The sequence below is a fragment of the Elgaria multicarinata genome, chromosome 3 (assembly GCF_023053635.1).
Source record: "Elgaria multicarinata webbii isolate HBS135686 ecotype San Diego chromosome 3, rElgMul1.1.pri, whole genome shotgun sequence".
NCBI classification, from domain to species: Eukaryota; Metazoa; Chordata; class Lepidosauria; order Squamata; family Anguidae; genus Elgaria; species Elgaria multicarinata.
In genome coordinates this window covers 15,411,372-15,433,222 of record NC_086173.1, presented here as the reverse complement: position 1 = coordinate 15,433,222, position 21,851 = coordinate 15,411,372, and the positions used below count along the sequence as shown (strand labels likewise).

Here is a 21,851-nt window from a genome sequence, read left to right as displayed (position 1 = left end):
CCTACAAAATTTGATGGGGAATGCCATTCGTTTATGTTTCTGCACCTGGTTCTTTCTATACAGTAGGTGTCATCCCACCCACCCCAAAAAAGTCCAGTTTGGCATAACTGTCCCCAACCACAGGGCACCCTTGAATGCAAAACTAGTTATCCTAAGGCAGTGGTTCCCAACTGGGGGTCTGTGGACCCCAGGGGGTCCGCGTAACCCACCCTTCTCTTCTGCTGCCCCTTATGCCTGGAATGCTCTCCCAGAACATATGAGATCTACAAGTTCAATCTCAGCTTTTAAAGCTCAACTAAAAACTTTTCTTTTCCCTAAAGCTTTTAAAACTTGATGTTACTCAGACTTTAGACTGTTAGTTATACTGTTAGTTTTTCCCTACCCTGTGCCTGTTTACCCTACCCAATGCCTGTTTGCATTCTCTCCCCCTCCTTATTGCTTTACTATGACTTTATTAGAATGTAAGCCTATGTGGCAGGGTCTTGCTATTTACTGTTTTACTCTGTACAGCACCATGTACATTGATGGTGCTATATAAATAAATAAATAATAATAATAATAATAATAATAATAATAATAATAATAATAATTCACATATTCACCATTCATTTCTGGAGTCCACTGACAACGAATTCCTACCAGAAGTAAAATACAACACCACTGAGCACCTGCGTGATTTAGTGACTAGCTTCAGAGATTACTTCCCTGCACCTAATCCTGAAAACTCATGGAGAAGGAATCCTTTTGAATGTGGTGATGTACAACTAACTACTCTATCTGTGGAAGAGTGAGATGCACTTGTTGACGTGACTTGCGATGGTTCATTGAAATCATTTTTCAAAGAATATAGACTGGACCAATTCTGAGTGACGGTTTTTCCTGATTATAAGAAGTTAGGTGAAAAAGCTTTGAAACATCTAGTTCCCTTTTGTTCCACATATCTTTGTGAACAAACATTTTCGACGTTTTGTTATATGAAGAACAAGCATAGAAATAGGCTCGGTGTTGATCCAGGTCTGAGATTAAAAGTAGGAAATATTGAACCGGATGTGGAAGGGATTGTTTGGGACAAAAAGAGGCATGATTTCTCCCATCACATTTAGGTTTAGTAGCTGCTAGACATGTCATAATTTGTTCAATTGTAAACTAGACGTTAAATTCGTCTTATATTCCTAACTAAATCAATGTCATTTTTGCATGGTAATATCACAAATATCACAAATTTTATGGTCTGTTTTTCTAAAATCCTTTGCTTTTTAGGGGCTACTCCTTATTTTCTCCAAATAATTGCTTCGCACAGGTAACTCCATAGAGCTAACAAATTTTTCAAAAGTAGGGGGTCCATGGCTTGGCATTTGAAAAACAATGGGTCCGCAGTACTTCGCTAATTGGGAACCACTGTCCTAAGGAAATTACACACACTGGCCAAAATGCTGACCTATACACTTAATGTATAAAAAGGTGGAACCATGGATATAAATAAACTCTGTTTGGTACACAGAGACGAAATTGCATGAAGAATGCGCGTAAAACAGCATATCTGGACACCCCAGTGCTGCTGCAACCAGACCAACCAAAGCCACAGCTTCGAGCATAATTACATATGCATGCAACAAGTCACATGAACATGCACAACACTACCGGCTCTGCCGAGAGCTGTTTCTCAAGTACCCAAGCATGAAATACACAAATATAATGGCAGTCAGGAAAGGCACACATGAATATGAGTCACGGGTTTTAAATGCATGCAAGAGGGAAGCCAATATTTTCCAGGTAGCCACTCGTATATATTGGAAAAAGACGAAGACAACTTATGCACTTTTCATAAATGACACAGCATGGCTGTAGCTTGTATCGATCCCCGGCTGCAAACATTAGCACTGTGCACTGAAATGCCATGCACAGACTCAATAACACCTATGCATGCAGAAAGTCAGCCTTAAAAACTCCAGGACCTAAGAGCTGACGCTCAGTGACAGGCAGCAGAGTTAGGGCTCTTTGGGTTCATTGGGCATTAAGCCATAGGCCTCCCAATCACACACGGAGGTTTTGCAGCACCATGGTCCATCGTGCTCCCTTTGACAGCGATGATGGTTAATGGACAAAGAGTACATCATCCAAGCTGAGTGCAGAGGCACAGCACAGGCCCTGGTAAGTGTCCGTAACGTACTGATTTCAAGTACACTTACCCAGAGACAGGCTTGTAAATAACCACCTGCCTGGTCACCTAAGGTGAGTAAGAATTGACAACAGGTGACCAGGTGGAGAAGTTTTTTATAAATTAGAAAAGATATGGATATATGTTGCGATTCTGCAGGAACAAAGGGATCTGGTGTTGGGTGCAAAAGTCAAGTTCCTGGCAATCTTAGCTACTGCTTAGTCCTCATAGTTGTGAAGTTATGCTTTAAAGCATGTGGGCAGGCACTACTCGCTGAAATCTCAGAGGTCACTGGAGTGGCTGAATAATATTTCCAAGCACCAGGGAGTGAAGCTTTAGAGCCATCTAAAGCTTTTTCCTTCGCTGCATGATGACCCAAACCAGAATAAATCACATGAAGTGGTCTTTAAAAGGGGGGGGCAAAATAAGAGTGAATTTGTATATCTCAACCTGCATAACTTATACAGGTTGCAAAATTTAGCTTTTCTTGCTGGAGAATTCGGATGTCTTTGGTGCAGCTTCAACAGCCCTGGTACAGAGAAAGGGCAGGCAGTAAAGTAAAAAAGAAACAGCAATACAAGAATAACATAACAAAACTGAATAAAAGGGGGTCAGTTAACTGAATACCCAACCACCAAAGCACACACAACTCTCCATGGGATAGACAGTTCAAGATCACAGCCCTGGCCAGGCGGCAGAGCTCCTGGAAGTCCATCGGTTGCGGAGCAGGGAACAGGGACACAAGCCCTGAGCCAACAAGCCGAGGGAGACCTCACCTCCTTCGTCTGCCAGCTCTATCAACAGAAACCCAAGGCAGAGCAGCGAGGGGGCAGAGAAGCAGACAGGGCCCTTCCCCCAACCCTCTCCACAAAAGCCTCTGAAAAATCAGAACTGACAACTCGGAAGCTGAACTCAGCCCAATGAGCAACGGGGAGAGAAAGCTCAGCTGGGAAAATAAAGAGAGGGGGGATTAGTCGGCTGGAAAGAAAGAGAAAGGTGGAGGGATCTAAGGCCTCTCTCCTCACCCCTTGCTAGGTGTAGGCTTAATAGCGCATCAGGATGGGCTGCATAGGTGGAGGAGGTCAAGATGGGAAGGCCCTCTTAGGAGGCATCTGCTCCAATCCTACTGGCAGTGCAAGGGCTGGGGACAGATGGACGGACGACGACATTTGGGCCTAATTGCACTAACAAGCACAAGACTCAGAAGTTCCAAGAGTCTACAGTCAGATTTTCAGCCTAACCTCTCTCTTTGGCTCAGCACATGTTATAATATTTTCTCATTCGTATGCACAAAGACTCTACATTATTCTTCAGACACACATGCAGTTCACCAACTGCCTTGTTTGGAATGTGACTGGGATGCAACTTGCAATTTTATTTTATTTTTGTAAGCCGACCTCAGTATGTCAACTGTAATTGCCAGGTGAGGTGTATAAACCATGTTAATTAATAAATACATGATTGTGGCTCAGAGAGAGGAGCCTGCCAAAAGGGGAGGGGTCGTAGGTCAGTGGTGGAGCACCTGCTTTACATGCAGAAGATACCAGGTTTGATCTCCAGCATCTCCAGGTAGGACTAGGGGGAAAATCCTGCCTGAAACCCTGGGGGGAGCCCGTAGCTGCCAGTCAGTGCCAACAATACTGGGTTAGATGGACCAAGGGTCTGACTCATATGAGGCAGCTTTCCATGTTCCTAAATCTGCCACCAGTGGGTCTATGGGTGAAACAGGATGCCAACACATTATCTCTTGGTCTTAACCCCACTACCACAGTTCACCTACAACAGGGCTGAGCAACTTGTAGCTCTCTGGATGTTTTGGCCTACAGCTCCCACCATCCCTAGCTACCATAGCCAGTGGAGAGGGATCATGGGAGTTGTAGGCAAAAACATATGAAGGGCCACAAGATTCCTAATCCTGAAGGCTTGCCCTCCCTCGGTCTTCAATCTAAGCATTTCAAACTAATTTGTTAGCGCAAGGCTGGTCTTAGCTTTTTGTCTACCCAAAGCTAAAGAGCTACATCACCAGCCCAAGACATTTTTCTGTCTGAGGCAGAACAACAACTGTCCCGTCCCCTGCCACCTCTCAACAAGTCAAGGAGCATGGTACTCAAGGCTGGTCCTGTTATTTTGGCACCTGAGGCTGAAAATCCCACAAAACCCATTCCCTAGAGATAAAAATACAATTGTAATAAATTAAATACCTAAAAAAAAATGCTGCCCTTTCCTGTCACCTAAAATCAACTGCATGAAAATAGTCACCTCATTTTGCCTAACAGTAGGGCCGGCCCTGCCCGACAACCCAGCTGGTTGGAAGTCCTTGCCCCACTGTGGCTGAGGGAAAGGCTTCCAAGATGTTGTCTTGGAAGTAACTATTCTAAGAAAAACATATGGGCCAAGCCGCATCTTGAAGGCATCAACACTGCCACCCACACAAACTTTTGAATTTCTTGTCAAATCTGCTGCAGTGACACCCACAATCTGAGGCAGTTGCTTCTGACTTTGCTTCATAATAGTGTGGCATGTGTTCCTGGGAAAGTGAGGTAGGGTGGGCAAAGAAGGCTTTTGTTTTAATTAACTGATTGAAAGACATTTGTGTCCTGCTTTTCCTTTGCTCAAAGCACCTTATAATAAAGTTTGATGGGGGTCTTATATTATTATTATTATTATTATTATTATTATATTTGTATCCCGCTTTTTGCCCAATACTGGGCCTCAAGGCGGCCTTACAAAGTTTAAAACATATATTAAAAAGAAAAAAAAGAAAAAAAACACGTTTAAAATACACAACAAAATTATAAGTCAATTAACATAGATGGAGGGACAGATTATTCTCCAAAGGCCTGCTGGAACCTACAAGTTTTAGCCTGCTTCTGAAAGCCCATCAAGGAGGAAGCCAGTCTAGCTTCCCTGGGAAGAGAGTTCCAAAGCACCGGAGCAGCCACCGAGAAGGCCCTCTCCCATGTTCCCACCAAGCATGTCCATGAAGATGGTGAGACTGAAAGAAGGGCTTCTCCAGAAGATCTCAAAGCACGGGCAGGCTCATAAGGGAGAATACGGCCTTTTATAGCCCTAAGCTACAGAAAGAGGGTTTTTTTAGGGTGGGTAAGCAAGAAACAGTTTCTGTTTCCAGCTTTGCAAAGTAAGGAAGGTTCAAGAGAGACAGTAGACAAGCACCTTTGGAAGTGAAAATTAGGTCTAGTAGAAGGTAGATTTGGCCCTGCCATAAGGCAAGGCCCTACAGAGTTTTGAATGCTAAGTTATCAGTGCAGTTAGGTAATTTTAGACTCTGGACTTCATAGTGTTGTAGTTCCCATAGTAGCGTACATTACTTCACTCGTGTCAAAATGTGGTAATTCAAGGGTGTCCCTTCCTGCACCACTCCTGATGCAAAAGAACGTTCCAACGAATCGCGTCCCATGTTCAATACCATGTGTGGTGGGACCGCTTGCCCTTTCCTCCTCAGATGCCAAAATGCCTTGAAACGGCCCTGCTAAGTAGATTAAGACCATGCATGGGGCAAGACTGCTGGTATCTCTTGCCGCATCATTTTGAACACCCAAAAGGGCTTACGTCCAGACATCGAGGTTTCCTGGAGTATTACCAGAGGCATGTCCAAAGAGGTGCTCTGGCTCTTAGCAGGGAAGCAGCTGATGAGTGTCAGGGCAGAGAGAGAGAGAGGGAGAGAATTGCTGAGGGCTGATCACTCACAACAGAGAGGAAGTTGACGACCGGAACCCAAGAAAGGATGTTGCATTAGAGTCAACAGCTTTGCTGTGCAAGGGTATCTTAACAGGGGAAGTGGAAGTGAAGTGTTTTAGAGAAGAGGGAGGTTGCTGGAAGCCAGGACCTCCTGGGTTCTTTTCCTGTCAGTCTAGCATGGTGTGCATTTTTTAAAAAAAATCAAAAAAACTTAACCTCACATCTTGCCTCATGCAGCTACAACCACTCAGATCCATTAGCCCACCTCTACGTTCCACCGCCTGGAAAAAGAACCCTCAATTCCAGCCCCTCCTCACCCTCAGCAGCAACAATATTCTCCAGTCTGCAAAATCTGGGTCACATTTTTCTAGGTTTCAGGGGCGGCGGAGAGTGGGGGGGGGGGGGGGGGAGAGATGGCTTCTCTCGCATCCCTGGAAATGCAGCTGCAGTGGACCCCCGGTGCTGATGTCCGTTGACAAGGGAGAACCGCAGAGGGGAAGGAGCACTGCCTGGCTAAGCCAGGCTCCAGCTGAAGAGGACGGAGCTCCAGGTCAGCCAGGCCTCCAAGCGTAGAGGCAGAGGCGGCAGCCCCCGCCGCCGCCACCTGCACAGGCAGGCAGATGTCCTGATGGCGGCTCCTAAACGCCCCCCCCCCCCCGTGCTGCGTTAGCGCAGTGGCCATCCACCAGCTCCCTCCCACCCCCACCCCCGATGCCTTCTTCCCAAGGCAAAGCCACCCCCACACCCACACCGGCCCTTGCACACAATGCACCCCAAGCCCCGGCCTTCCAGCGACCTTCTCCCCCCTGCAGCCCCCCCCCCGCCTTGGCCCCACGCAGGCAACTGCGCCGCCTGCCCCCCGCCCGCCCCGACTCCCCCTCGCTGGCGGCTCCGCATCTCCCGCTGCCCGTGCTGCAGCCCCACCCACGCCGCTCGCCAGCCCGCCGCGGCGGCGCCTCCCTAACACCCCCGACGGGGACTTGCCCCACCGCACCCCGACACGGGCGCCTCACCTTTCACCTGCGTCTCGTACTCGGCCAGGCTGCCTCGCTCGCGGCGCGCTTTCCCCGGCGCGCTCATCTCGGCGGTGGCGGCCGCCGCTGCCCGCTTGTCCGCAAGATGCGCACGGGAGATGCGGCGCGGCGTGCCGCGCTCCCGAGCCAGGCGCCGCCCCCTTCCCTTCCCCTTCCCCAGAGGCAGGAGCTGGGGCTGGCGAGTGGCCGCGGCGTTAACCCGCTGCGCCCCGGCTTCCCCGCCTCCCCGTGCCAGCCACAAGCCAGTGCCAGGGCCGCTCTCGCTCTCGCCCAGGGTCGGAGCCAAACGCTTTGTGTCACCCTGTCCAGCGCTGCTGCCGCGCACAGACGCTGCTGCCAACGCCAAGGCTGAGAAACAGAAGAGACTGTTGCACCACCACCACCACCATCTCTCTCTCTCTCTCTCTCTCTCACACACACACACTCACACACACGCCTCTTTATACTGTGAATTGAGCTGGAGCAACCAGACCTCCTTCACTACTAGTACTACCTCCACCACCACCACGTTTCCAAGCAAAATACTAATGGGGGACTTAAGCCTCTCTCTCAACACACACACGTGCCTGTTGTGACTTGAGGGAGCAAGCAACCCCACACCTTCGGCAGGGCATAGCAATGTCTGGCGCTGCTGCCCAGAGGGTACAATCACCCAGAGTTGTACATGCAGGTGTGAGCCAGGCCCACTGTACCGGTGCCTGCTCTCCAGCCAACACATAACCAGAACCAGTGTGGTGTAGTGGTTGGGAGATCTGGGTTCTAGTCTCCACTCTGCCGTGGAACTCACTGGGTGACTTGCTGACTCTCAGCCTAACCTGAAGGTTTTTGTTGTAGGATAAAATTGAGAAGGACCATGTAAGCTGCCTTGGATTCCTTGCAAGTGGGGGGGGGGGTCACAATATTAATGTAATATTAAATAAAAATAACATGTGGACATTAGCCAGGAATATGAGTACATGTGTCTGGAAAGGTGCAAGCATTGTCTGCTGCATGTGTGAAGCTGGTCCTTGATAACTGGCCTCTGAATATACAAACTGACTCCACAACAAAGAGTTGTGTTTCAAGTAGGAATGAGAGGCAGCTGCCATAAGCCAAGACTGACCATTAGTTCACCTAGCTCAATATTGTTGACACTGATTGGCAGCAGCTCGGGCTTCAGACAGGGTGGTCTTTCCCAGCCTCACCTGAAGCTGGGGATTGAAGCCAAGACCTTTGGCGTGCAACGCATGCGCTGCGTGGTAATGGCCCTTCCCTAGCTAGCAGCTCGTATTAAAAATTCTCTCAGCAGTCTTACAACTATGATGGCCTGTGTTCACACATGCAAGTCATCACTTGATGGTGCAATCAAGTGATGAACATGCATATGTGAAGCAGACCTACTAGTATTATAGTAATAATACTAAGGCACTGGGGCTAAAAGGGATTGCAAGGTAATCAAATGCCTAACATAAATCTAGACTAACTATGCATCTATTCCAACTTTTAAGAGGGGGAACTCTATTGCACCCGTTCTTTCAATAACAAGACTACCTCTCCCTCCCCAAATGCACCTTTCTTCCCAAGACTCCTCTTCCCTGACTTAAACCACCAACAGTTGGGCTCCTCTCCACTTCCACAGGCTATTATATTTCCACAAGAACCCACAGAGCCACATTTACCACGACACGTGCTATATTGTGGTTAGTACCTAACCATTCCCTAGTATCTGAAGATACACTGCCTCTGAACATAGAACTTACATGCATTGATGGGTATATCTTCCACGACTGACCAATCCAAGGAAACTGATTGGCAGTAAATTCCCAGCAAAAGGAGTTGTTCACCCAATGCATCTAGAGATAGCAAGTACCACAAACGCCACAATGCATTGCGTTTACTGCAGTTTCATTTCATTAATCCAGAACTTGTTGTCAAAGTCAATCAACTTTCTATAATAATCACATGTTCTAGATGAAAGAAGAAAACTTTCACTGCCCTCCACTACTTGATCTGTTAGGGGGTGGATTAGATGGTTTTTGGGGTTCCTCCCAACTGGGTCCCAGTGTGTTACAACTGTACCCAGTTCCACAGTGGGGCCATATCTTTACTAGGATCAACCAAAAAGTCATAAAATACTGAGCAAACTTTTGAGTACTCCAAATCTCTTTAACATGCTGAATGTCAAGCAAAGTAGGAGTGGGGAACCTGTGATCTTCCAGATGTTGTTGGATTACAGCTCACACCATCTGTGACCATGGGCCACTGTGGCTGATGGGAGTTGGAATCCAGCAACAGTTGGAGGACAACAGGTTTCCCTGCCATAAAGTCTGCATTGGTCACAGTATAGAAAGAGGTTGTAGATTTAGTTGGATTAGATTATGCTGTCCTAAATGCTGTTCATGTTTCAGATTAGACCTAGGGATGCTGAAACAAAGGAACAGAGCAATTGCCAATCAGTGCTGTAGTGGTAAATTTTGAAGTCCAGGTACTCATCATGACAATCCCTATAACCACACAACCAAGGACAGGCCAAAAATGCCAGCAACTCTGGTGATCTACATCAACAAATTATTATTATTATTATTATTATTATTATTATTATTATTATTATTATTATTTCTTACCCAACTCTCCCTTTGGATCAAGGTGGGGAACAACATTAGTACAACAATACAATATAAATCAAATACATAAAATTAATTGAAAGAGCATATGAAACCAATACAATATCAAAAAACAATCAGGATATCTTAAAATACTTGGTTTAAAATTTATCTGGGTAGGCCTGCCAGAAGAGTCTAGTCTTTACAGCTGACTTAAACTCTGAGGGCCCGTTCAGAAGACACCTTAAACCATGGCTTTAACCATGCTAGTTAAGCCAGAAAGCCAGGCCATGTTCAGAAGACACTTTAAACCATGTCTTTAACCACACTGAATAAGGCGTTTTGCTTTATTCACCATGGTTAAAGTCATGGTTTAAGGTGTCTTCTGAACACAACCCAGCTTTCTGGCTTAACCACCATGGCTAAAGCTGTGGTTTAAGATGTCTTCTGAATGGGGCCGGAGAGAGAGTTAAGTTGACGAATCTCCTCTGGCAGGCCATTCCACAGTCTGGGGGCGACAGAAGAAAATCAATTAGAGCAGTTAGCATCTCTACTAAGAGCAGGTGTTTTACAAAGCTATTGGGTCTTAATTGACCATTCAAGACCAGGACACCCCAAAATACCTTGCATTACAACAGGGACAGGCAAGTATATATTGTTGCTGAGAACACTAATTTACCACCCTGTACTGTGAGAATTGCAGCTAAACTCAGAGGGAATAGGGGATTCTGAAGGGGGTGGTAGGTGACTTCAACATCCCTGCCAATCAAAAAGTACAATTGCAGTGTCCCTGCAAGGCCTGGATCCACAACGTCACTGACGCCAAGTCCCCATTTTTTAGAATATAAAATCCAGCAGTTACCCAGATCTGTCTCCAGCCTTAAACTAAGCACACAGGTTCTTTGTTAGGTAGAAAAGGGAAGTAGAGAGAAATATGGTCGCTTTTATATTACGAAAGCTAGTGATTCATTTTAACTATGGCACTAGAGGGGGTAAAGTAAAAAATCCGTGCCCAGTAGCTCTCTCTTTTACAGGGCAAAGTATGCCTCTATGGAACTGGAAACAATACCAGCCAGAAAGAGCTAGCATGCTCTTATTTGCATGGACCTTTATGAAAGAGATGTTGTCTTTGCTTTAAGCTCTATGGGCAAAATTTCACCTATCCATCCAACACTTGATGATTTGCCAGGACTTAACTAATTGTAATACAGCTAAGTGCTTGGAGCTGTCTTTCAATAGCTCTGCTTTAGTTTAAACATGCAAATGTATTGGCCTGGTTCAGACAGCACGCTAAACCATGCTGATTAACCACAAAATGGTTTAGGAAATGCATTCCCTTAACCATTTTGCGGTTAAGCAACATGGTTTAGTGTGTTGTCTGAACCAGGCCATTGAAATTTAATCTGTAAATTAAATGACCAAGTAAGAGACATGAATCAACTGAGATATCTAATCAGTTGATAATGATGACTGAATCTTAGTTAAACAGCCTTGAGGGCTAGTGGAGGGGAAAGACAGGATACAAAAATGCTTTAAATAAACGAATACAGGACTTTTAGGGGAGGGGATGTTGCAACCACAACTTTGCATTGATTTGATTTTTTTTAAAAAAAGAAAAGAACCCAACCCAATAAAAAGTTTCACATTTCCTATCTTTATTCATTACATCTTCTTCTCTAACCCCCTACGACCCCGAGCTGCATCCCATCCTAGCTATAACAGTCTATAGTTAGCACAAACTTGCTGTAACCAGAGCCTTCATGCTCACTGCAAAAGCGGGACTTCCCAGCACAGGAAACTGCTTTGCTTAAAATTCCACACCCAGCGCTGTCTCAGCAGAGTCCCTTGCATGTATATACCCACCCCAGCGAAGCTGAACAGGCCCTCTCAGAGTCGGGATTACCGTCTCCTGCCCACAAAAACCGCACCTCCCTAAATTATATATACCTCGATTTATTTATATATAAACACACACACACACACACAGAGAAGAACTATTCAGAGAGCGTATTTTCACACTCCTCTACAAGCAAAAGGGATGGGAGGGAGGGAGGAAGGCGCTAACTTCAGCAGAGCCGGGTGCCGGCAGGCGGCTTGCAGCCGGCACCAACAGAACTGCTGAGCAGAGCACAGATGGCACTCGAGAAAAATGAGGAAGTCAACGAGAGAGGGAGGAAGAGGAGTAAAAAAGTTTCATGGTGACAGCCTCGCTTTTAAGCCCAAAAAAACCACACGCTTGCCTCTTCTTTCCCTTCACCTAATGTTGCCCTCTCCCCTCTGTCACACTTCTTCACAGTACACACAAGCCCTGCAAAGGCCACTGCTACAAACGCAAAGAGGACTTCCCTAAAAAAGTGGAGCTTGAGGCTCCGCAAAGCAAGTTTTGGATCTGGGCAAGACAAGAGGCCTTGTTTTTAGGCCTGAGCCGCTCAGGAGGCTCAACTAGCGGGGGCTGGAAGCTGGGCTCGCTCTGCAACAGCACATTGATGGACGTCCCTTTTCTCCCACATACACTTGCCGCCCACACCACAGGCCTCTCTGGCCATCACCTCTGAGTTTTCATCACCAAGTAAACATGTGCTTACTCTGTCACGCCTTTGATTCTGCTTCTAAGTTAAGGCCCACTCCAGTCACTTCCGTTCCTACCTGAAGCTGCGAGGTGGGGCAGGGGCAATGTCCAAGAGGAGGAGAGGAACATGGGGAGCGGGGCTTGAGCAGACAGGTAGAAACAGGAGCCAAATGCAGCCAACTTTCCAGTATTCCCCAGATGGCCTTGCTCCCTTTCCCCCTGGGTCACCAATTGTTTGGTAGTTTTCTGGCTTTTACAGTTTCTCCCGCTTTCTAAAAGGCTGTCAGCGGCAGCAAGGGCTTTAGCCTAAAATATGTTGGCGTTCTTAAAATCATTTCAGCCCTGTCCATTTCCCCCTTTTTCCTCTGGCCCTGCCCACCACTGGAACGCGCCCTCTCCTCTCCACCCCCCCACCCCCCCCACCCCCCCCCCCACCCTCTCCAAAACTGAATTCTGCTTTTGGACTGAAAAAGGTTCAACACCCCTGGCCTATAGCTTCCTCTTAGTTTTTTAAGTTGTTTTTTACTGTAACTGGGACATTTGGTCTGCTTATAGTTGAGACAATATATTTCCAAATATTTCATTGAAGCAATATTTAAGAATTATGAAATATGTAATCAATGAAAAGCAGCCAAGATTGCTAAGCAGTTGCAGCTTTGGAAAGGGAGCAGCACCTTCACGCAACAATTGCACTTGCAACAGCTACAACAATTTATTTATTACATTTATATCCCGCCTTTTTTCCTTCAAGGAACCCAAGGTAATGTACATAATCCTCCTCCTCTCCTCCATTTTTTATCCTCACAACAACAACCCTGTGAGGTAGGTTGGGCTGAGAGCCTGTGACTGGCCCAAAGTCACCCAGTGAGCTTCCATGGCCAAGTGGGGACTAGAACCCAGATCTCCCAACTCCCAGTCCAACATCTTAACCACTACATCACACCGGCTCTCAATTGACCTGTGCAACAATTGCATTGCTGCACAAGCCAAAAGGAAGGTGCAAGTCAACAAATACATGGAGACACCTGCCAACAAGCTACCACCGACATGTCCATTGTGTGTTCAGAGACACGGCAAACACCACTAATGTAGCCAGGGAAAACACGATCACCACATAAAGTAGATTAGCGGCTACTCACTTTCAGCATTGTCTACCATGGAGACTGCATAGGAGCCTTTGCTGCAGCTTTCCTGCATTTTACACAACAGGTAGGATTTGCTACTACGAGTCCAGGCTCCAAAGTCAAAATCTACTGGCACCACTGAATTATTATTTATTAATTATTGTTGTTAACAACTACTTAGAGCCCTGCTATTGTCCTGGGTAATGAGTATTTCAGCAAATGTTAGCACACAGAGTGTGCTAGTTTAGGATTTCGGGTAAAGGACAATTGCATGGTATTTTTCTAGCCCTTGGTGCTTGCAGAGAAGTTGTAAGAGAGGCAGAATGGACAAGAGATCAGAGGCAGTGCTATGTGTGCATATGTTAATTCAAAACGAAGCCTGAACCAAGGTATCCTAAATTGTGCACTATTATGTTTAGAGTTCACATAATTTACGCAGCTTTCAAGTTCTGTATTTATTCTTTATTTATTCTCAATTTATTTTTCCGCTCATCATGGAAAGAGATGCAGATATACAAAGATCAAGGAAGTCCCTAGCATTTATTCTTGACCCTCCACCTTCTCCCACCCTTTCTGGATTGAGAGGTCTCACCAAAAATTGCCCTCACATTTTTCTAGCCTACCTTCATTGGCACAAGAGCAAGAAAGTTGCTTCCCCCCCCCCCAATGTATGAAATCAGAGATCCACCAGAGAAGGGCTGGAGAACTTCCAGACTCAATCTCCATCATCCTCATCCTGGGAGTTGCAGTTCAGCAACTTCCGGAGGACCGTGGGTTCCCCAACCCTTCTCCAGAGGCTTAATACTAACCCTGGTGCCACATTCCACATTCATATAGATACTCTTATGCAGGGGTTCTTAACCGGTGGAGTACGCCTCCCCAGGGGAGGTTTGGACCGACTCCAGGGGAGGTGAGAGTAGCCTCTCAATTATAAATTGTTTATTTTACAAGTACATAGCAGCGCAGCTTGGCCCAACCTTATTTCTTTCTACTAATCTTGGGAGCTACGACATAGCTCATTTGTACACCACGTGTGTTATAGTAGTTATCGTTACCTGCTACACATGCGTTAGCGTTGTAACAAGGTAAGTGACTGCTTTGTTCTAAGTCACTTTTTTCTGGTTTCTTGCAAAAAGTATTATTCTTTTTTACATTTCTATACTGCCCAATAGCCAAAGCTATTGTGGGTTCAAAATCCTTTCCCATTTGATTTGCACTCTATGGATGATGCTGATGTGCAAAAAGATGACCTTATTGAGTTGCAGAGCAAAACCTTGGTCAAGCAAAATTTCTTCAATCAAACTCTTGATGAATTTTGGTGCTCTCAAATGGCTGCATATCCTATTCTGGCAAAGAAAGCTATTTCATCATTAATTCCATTTCCAACCACCTATCTGTGTGAATCTGGATTTTCAACTCTTGTCAGCATAAAAACCAAAGCTAGAAATTGGTTCAATGCCAGAGATGATGTGCACCTAGCATTGTCTAACCTTGTTCCTCGAATAACTACTCTTGCTGAGCACAAACACCAACAGCGATCACATTGAAGTTATTTTGAAATTATCCTTTTATGTGTGTAGTTATTAGAAATACTTTTTTTAAATATAGGTTTTATTTCCACAAAACTGTTCATTGCTTGTGTTCTTTTCATTGAATATGCTTTTTTTTTTTTAGTCCAGAGACAGAACTAAAAAATGCAGACTCGTCCTGCCTAAGCCTAAATTTTGGGCCGTTAACACATGGGAGGCGTGGGCCATAAGATTTTTCACGAGGGAGGTGTGACTCCAAAAAGGTTAAGAACCACTGCTCTTATGGAATATGTGCAGATGTTAGACATGGCCCTTATCTCTGTCACCCTCCTCCACGCCTCTTTCGCACCCCGGTCCTTAACAGAGCACTTTAAATTTTGCAACCAGAACTGCAGCAGCAACAGCAGCAGCAAAAGCCATGTCAGTGCCATGAAGTGCGCATAATTGGTTCTGAACAAAGAAAGCTGTGTCTCCTTGGCCCGGGTTGCAGTGAAACTGACACCGCAACCATTTGCTGATGTGCTAAGAGATGGCACTTCCCTCATCGTTAATTCACAATCTCCACACCTATTTCAGCACATGATCAGTACTGGAAAACGAGAGGGAGGGAAACAGATCGGCTGTCCCCAGTGGCCATTTGCCACTTCCTTATGAGCTAGTAAAAAAATATTATACGAGCCAAGAGTCACCAAGAATCTGAGACCATCGCTTGGGCATTGGTAAAAAGATTAGAAAGGCAGGTTTCCCAACAGTGTAGTAATAAAAGCAATGATAAACTGATAGGGATGTGAAAGGGGGATTTGTGGGAAGAGTGAACCCCTCTTTCGTGAGATACAAATACTAGAACTCAAATAAAGGATGGAAAACAGCCAGCATAGAGGGATCACTGTGTTATTTGTAAAGTGGAAGCAAGAAACCCTTGTGAGTAAGTATGTATGAATGACAGATATGTGCACCAAAAGCAAAGAGACGGACCACAAGGCTTCACTCTTAACCCTTGCTTGCCTACCCAGATCCAAGCCAGGCAGACACCATCGATCATATAAACACACAGATGTTTAAATCTTTGTCCAGAGGCATGGCCCTCTCAGGGCCGGATTCTGATTCATTGGGGGGGAGGGGGGTAAGGACCATTTCCAACGTCCTTCTCATACTCCTGGATTTCTCCTTGCAGCTTCTCCATTCAAGAGTCTAAATGTTCTTGGAGACAGCAGCATTGCAGACACATCAACAGGGACGAAGGCAGCCACAGTCAATGAGGCTCAAGGTCTCGTCTGGGTCATATAAGCAGCCTTCTGAAGTTGCTCTCCTGGCACGAGCTGGAGAGTGTCCAGTGCATGAATGAGCTGCTCCCGGGCATTGCCAATGAAAGTGTTGCTAAGGAAAGCTGGGAGCCCCCCAACACCATCACGCAGGGTATAGAGGGGGACACGGATGAGACCCATCACCTGAAGCAACAGAGAGGGGAGGGGGAAATATAAGGTCACACTTCTCCTTAGATAATTCTGTTCTCTTTAGCAAAACAGCCCCTCCCACCCCTGACACACATCCCAGGGTGCCCAACTTCATCCTGCAACCAGGACTCTGCAGATTCAGAAAGAGCACGGGGGGGAGGGGAATCCTCAGTGCCATCTTTAGGCATTCCAATCAAATTTTTGAGAATCTCTTCTACTTCATTTTTTTATTATTATTGAATTTATTTATTTTTAAAAAGCAGAAGTTTCTAGTCCAAATTATATTTGGACAAAGCTTGTTGAAATCTCAGGGACTAGAGGAGTTTCCGAATGAGATTTTCAATGGTCAGCATAGGATTAAGCTCCCTGTATAACTCCTTGTTCCTCCTCACCTGTGATGGGTAAGAGTGGAATTATACAAAATAATTTTAAAAATTAGATAAAATGATAAATCAGATTAAGTCCATTAGCATCATTTACATAATTTAGGCAAGCTGTACAATTCAGCTTCTCCTGGAGAAAAAAAATTGCATTGCTGTGGCAGAGAATATTATATTACTTAATGCGGAATGCACACAGCCCTGTCCAACTTTCCCTTCCTGACATTCTCCCTACGCCACCCTGTCTGCACCTCCAAGCCATGGTCTTTTGCTTGAGTAGCCCTGTCCTCCAGGGTCCGGAGCTCCTCCAGGCTAAGCTGTTTAGCATAGAAGTGTGCCACCACACGCTGCGGCCTCTCCGAGGCATGGGAGTTCAAGTAGTCCTTCTCGGCCACACGTAGCAAGGCTGCACCAGGGCCTAACTCTTCATGCAGCTCCCTGTTGAGACCCTCTTCCAGGGAGAGGTCCCAGGGGTCCACGAACCCACCCGGAAATCCCAGGCGACCATCAAACCGCATCTGCATCTATCAAGGAAAAGGACAGAGTCAGCCTGTACAGCAATATGCCCACCTCAGCAGGGCTTAAAACATATGTTCCTACACTGCAGGGGTGTTGAACCTCAGACCCACCAGCTATGGGCCCTTTGGGGTTCCTCAGAAGTGGCCATGCCACTTCCCCTGACTCCAACCACGTCCCTCCAACCACCAGCTTTGGTGCAGTTTCCTCCCATTTTAAAAGGTTGAAATGCCTCTCCTAAGGCTAATCTACTGGCCTTAAGAGCGTTAAGCTAAAATAGGCTTTTTTAATCATTATTTTAGCCCCTCCCCCTTTTGCCTTTGGCCCTGCCCATACCACTAGACTGCAGCCCTCAAGGGCTTCTCTGAAAATGAATTCAGCCCTGGGGCTGAAAAAGCTTCTATACAGGTAGGCCACAGAGCTTTCAAGGTGTCCAGCCAGCCCTCCCTCCCCATCACCACACACTGGTCCCTCTCCTTCCTCAGGGTGCTCTGCTCTAGGGTGGATTCCTGCATTGAGCAGGGGGTTGGACTCGATGGCCTTAGAGGCCCCTTCCAACTCTACTGTTCTATGGCTCTATGAGTTCAGGGCGTTTGCCAACATGACAGCACGTGTGAAGGAAATGTGTTGGGCAGAAGTGGAGGCAGCACAAACAGAAGCATGCGACAGCTGAGATCCCAGTACAACTGCGGAGGCTGGTCAGCCCACCAGCCAATTTGATCGAGTAACAGTGACAGCAGTCAAAGTGGATCAGACCAATATCTGCAGGTGACTCACAAGCAAGTGAAGATGTTATTTACATTCTTATTATGCATACAGGCATACAAGGCACAGAGCACACAAGCAAACGTCAGAAACTGGGTGTGGGCTAGACTGTGCCAACACCGACCTTGGAGTATGTATGTGAGTTGGCTTAATATACATGAAGTACTTTGAACAGATGACAGCACCGCTTGAATGCTATTTATTGTCATCATCAGGGGTGATCTTGGCAGGTTAAGCTAAAAACGGTAATCATGTGCATCTTTCAAGTTTTTCCTTAGACCACAGTTTGATGATTAGCACAGTTCACAGATCTGGAGAATTCTAGCCCAACCTGGATTCTTCTCAACAGCCACACCTAGGGTGACCACATGAAAAGGAGGAGTGGGCTCCTGTGTACAGAAACGGGAACTTCAGCAGGTGTCATTTGTATGCATGCAGCACCTGGTGAAATCCCCTCTTCATCACAACAGTTAAAGCTCTTTGTATCTGGTCAAGAGGGCAGGGCTCCTGCAGCTTTAACTGTTGTGATGAAGAGGGAATTTCACCAGGTGCTGCATGCATACAAATGACACCTGCTGAAATTCCTTTTTCTATACAACTGTTAAAGATACAGGAGCCCTGTCCTCCTTTCCATATGGTCTCCCTATGGCCCATACCTGCTTTATTGACACTCCTCCATCTTAGCAAGACAACAGCCTATAGAACTCCCATTTTCCACCCTCTCCTCATCCAAACTAATCCCGAGGTTTATGCCAAGAGTCCCATCCTGCCTTATACTGCATGGCTTGCGCAATCCTATGAGAGTTTAGACAAATCATCAACATCATCCTACAACTCCCAGCATTCCCTAGCCACCAGCCAGTTAAGACTTTTTTCTATCTAAATATGGATGATTGCACCTTTATTTCCTAAAATAAAGTATTCCCTAAAAGCACAATTTGTAGTCCAAAACATCTGGAGGACCCTGAAAGTTGCCTACCCCTGATCTTGGTAGATACAGTGTGGTGTAGTGGCTAGAGTGTCGAACTGGGAGTCAGGAGATCTGGGTTCTAGTCCCCACTCAGCCATGAAAACTCACTGGGTGACTTTGGGCCAGTCACAGACTCTCAGCCCAGCCTACCTCACAGGGTTGTTGTTGTGAGGATAAAAATGGAGAAGAGGAGGAGGATTACGTATGCTGCCTTGGGTTCCTTGGAGGGGAAAAAGGCGGGATATAAATGTAATAAATAATAAATAAATAGCATAGATGAGCATTCAGTAAAATCAGCTGTCACCTGCAGAGCTGGCTTAACAAGAACTAGGCCTCAGATCAAAGAATGATAGAATAGTAGAGTTGGAAGGGGCCTACAAGGCCATCTATGCAGGAATCCACCCTAAAGCATCCCTGACAGACGTCTGTCCAGCTGCCTCTTGAAGGCCTCCAGTGTGGGAGAGCCCACAACCTCCCTAGGTAACTGGTTCCATTGTTGTACCGCTCTAACAGTCAGGACGTTTCTCCTGATGTCCAACCAGGAAACGTGCAGGAGTTACTCATTAGCGACTAGCGAGACCTTAACACATTATAGCAGTAGAGGCTGGTGGCTCAAATGACAGCGGGGCAGCCTCCAAAGCTCTATAGACAGTAGGGGAACACTTGTTTTATTTCATTGACATTTAAAAAAAGGTTTAACTCCATTTAATCCGCTCCTTCCTCGTTTTTAAAAAATTCTTCCCCCTCCCCATTTTTTTTTTTTTACTTCCCTCCTTCCACCGAAAGCGATTCTCACCAAGACTGCAAAACGCAGCGGGAACTTCCCGAATAGGCGGCCGGGGCAGGGTGCATATAGAAGGACGTGACACGCGTGTTTCCAGTCGGGCGGCCCGAGGCACAATGCTTCAGCCCTGGGCAGAGCCCGAGATTCACCCATCGCTCACGTCTGCAACGATCTGCACGTTAATCCTCCTTCTCCGGTTGCACGTGAAGAGCCGCCTTTTTCGCCAGAGGGGGAGGAAAATAAGAAAAAAAACGCGTCCCTAGCCCAGCCTCCAATCAGCGCGCAGCGAACGTCTCGGCAGCCAATCAAAGATTCGGAAGTGAGGAATCTTAGAACGCTGAGATACGTCCGGCTGCCGCTCCTGCCATTCCACGGCGCCGACCAACAGAGGGCGCCTTCTAGTCAACCTTTTGACACCGGATTGCGCTCGCTTCGTTTTCTTTCTCCCCAGAATCCGCCGCTGTGTGTTTTTAAAGTTGCACCCTTAGGATCCCTGAAGAGTTGAGGCAAAACGAATCAGTGTTAAATGAGGGTGTAAGGATCGAATTGTAAGAAGCAATTTACACTAAGTCTTAAACACAAGCCTGCAAAACGAGTTGCCAGCTGGAATTTGGAAACGGTAAGATCAGAAATTAGTATTAATACTATTAATAACTATTAATAATAACTATTATTAATTATTAATTAATAATAGCATTATTATCCTATTAATAATAACTATTAATAACAGCAAGTAGAGGTAAAGAGTGGTTTGCTGCAGCAGATCAAGGCCTTCCTACATCAGCATTCAGGCTGGTTACTAACAGGGACTAGCCGACGAGACCACATCATGCCAGTCCTTTTTCAGCTTCATTGGCTGCCAGTCCAGGTCCGGGCCCGATTCAAAGTGCTGGTATTAACATTCAAAGCCCTAAACGGCTTGGGGCCAGGCTATATGAAGGAACGGTTCCTCCCATATGTACCTGCCCCGACCCTAAGGTCAACCTCAGGGGTCCTTCTCTGCAAGCCCCTGCCAAAGGAAGTGAGGTAGGTGGCTACCAGGAGGGGGGCCTTTTCTGCTGTGGCACCCCGGCTGTGGCATGAGCTCCCGAAGGAGGTTTGCTTGGCACCTACATTATATATGTCTTTAGACACCAGGTGAAGACCTTTTTATTCTCCTAGCATTTTAACAGTTTATAAATTTTAACTTGATGTTTTAAAGTTGTAATTTTGCAGTGCTGCTGTTTTTATCTGGTTGAGCTTTTATATTGTATTTTATATTATGGTTTTATACTGTTGTTTTATACTTTGAATGGTTTTAACTTTTGTGAACCGTCCAGAGAGCCCTGGCTATTGGGCGGTATAGAAATGTAATAAATAAATAAATAAATAAGAAACCCAGCTAGGGGATCCATCAAAATTAGCCAGGGCTCTGGTGGGCTGTGTTCCTGGGGATTTTCAATGAGAGATCTCAGTAATAATGAATAAGCTTTCCTGAAAGACAGCTTGCCCACTGCTTCCAATCTATGGAGAAGTCCCTGATGGGTGTCATTGGGGCATATTTCCATTCCCATGAGAGTAATGGTGAGGCCTGCTGGTTGTAGGATCTCACATGAACTGAGCCTGCACCTAGAACATGTTCCAGAATCAGCTGCGATAGGCAGGGGGGGTTGAGCGGCAGAGTTGCAGAATTTCTGTAGCAGACGAGTCCACGTGGGAAGGGTTTGCTGACATTACAAAGTTTGAAAACCGCAGCTTTAAGGGACCATCAGAGCAGTTCGACATTCTGCAGAACAAGATAGCAGGCTTCTGGACTGGACCACTACCGACTGCAGGTGGGAAGAGAGACCTATTTTTCAATAGTCCCCTATATAAAGAACTTCCTACATGCAGTAAACTAGCACATCAAAAAGGATTTGCTTGGGTCCAGAGGCATAAACTATGGGGTTAGGTGGGGCAGGGCAGGACTCAAGCCCCCACAGGGATTTCCCAAAGGGGGCAATGCCCAACCAGGTAACATCAGTAAGCTCACAGCCTGTCTGGCAGATTCCTCAGTCAGTCTCCAGTTGTCTAGATTGTTCTGTGTTTGGGGTTGTGTGTGTGTCTGTCTAAATTACCTCCAAGCAAACCCTGCTTCCTCCTCAGCTGCCCAGCAGGTCCTTTTGCAAGACAAAAGCGGCTCACCTGTGTCAGGTTCAGCCTTCTCCAGATTAATTTCCTCCTACCCCCTCAGGCCTTGTAGGACAAAAGGTTGCCCATTTAGGAATTAGTGGGGGGATGGCCCAACTCCCCTTTTCCAAGTTTAGCC

General features: G+C 46.3%; 2 protein-coding genes across 4 annotated transcripts in view; both read right to left on the bottom strand.

The window, feature by feature from the left end:
- The window catches only part of ARHGAP4 (Rho GTPase activating protein 4), a 62,229-nt gene extending 55,284 nt beyond the window's left edge, over positions 1–6,945 (bottom strand). For both annotated transcript variants that reach the window (XM_063119345.1, XM_063119346.1), the window contains exon 1: positions 6,871–6,945. In XM_063119345.1, the coding sequence (XP_062975415.1) occupies positions 6,871–6,937 (67 nt within the window). In that variant the 5' untranslated portion in view covers positions 6,938–6,945. The remainder of the gene's footprint in view (positions 1–6,870) is intronic.
- A 6,701-nt stretch (positions 6,946–13,646) lies between these two features.
- Positions 13,647–19,724, bottom strand: LOC134394152 (U8 snoRNA-decapping enzyme-like). Of its 2 annotated transcripts, none has more exons than XM_063119347.1 (3): positions 19,577–19,724; positions 16,754–17,053; positions 13,647–16,143 (listed from the first exon to the last, which is right to left on the bottom strand). In XM_063119347.1, exons 1-3 carry the CDS (start codon positions 19,715–19,717, stop codon positions 15,958–15,960), a joined length of 627 nt encoding a protein of 208 aa, XP_062975417.1. In that variant the 5' UTR covers positions 19,718–19,724; the 3' UTR covers positions 13,647–15,957. The 2 variants fall into 2 exon arrangements, with proteins under 2 accessions (XP_062975417.1, XP_062975418.1); XM_063119348.1 differs by having other exon boundaries at positions 16,781–17,053.
- Positions 19,725–21,851: the final 2,127 nt, after the last annotated feature.

What these genes read in the sequence shown, in the direction of transcription:
- LOC134394152 (XM_063119347.1), bottom strand. Translation starts at nt 19,717, where the DNA reads ATGGGTGAATCTCGGGCTCTGCCCAGGGCTGAAGCATTGTGCCTCGGG. An exon ending in CGCTGCGTTTTGCAGTCTTG is followed by an intron (nt 17,054 to 19,576) that starts GTGAGAATCGCT and finishes TTTCCTTGATAG; the next exon opens with ATGCAGATGCGGTTTGATGG. An exon ending in CAGGGTGGCGTAGGGAGAAT is followed by an intron (nt 16,144 to 16,753) that starts GTCAGGAAGGGA and finishes CTGTTGCTTCAG; the next exon opens with GTGATGGGTCTCATCCGTGT.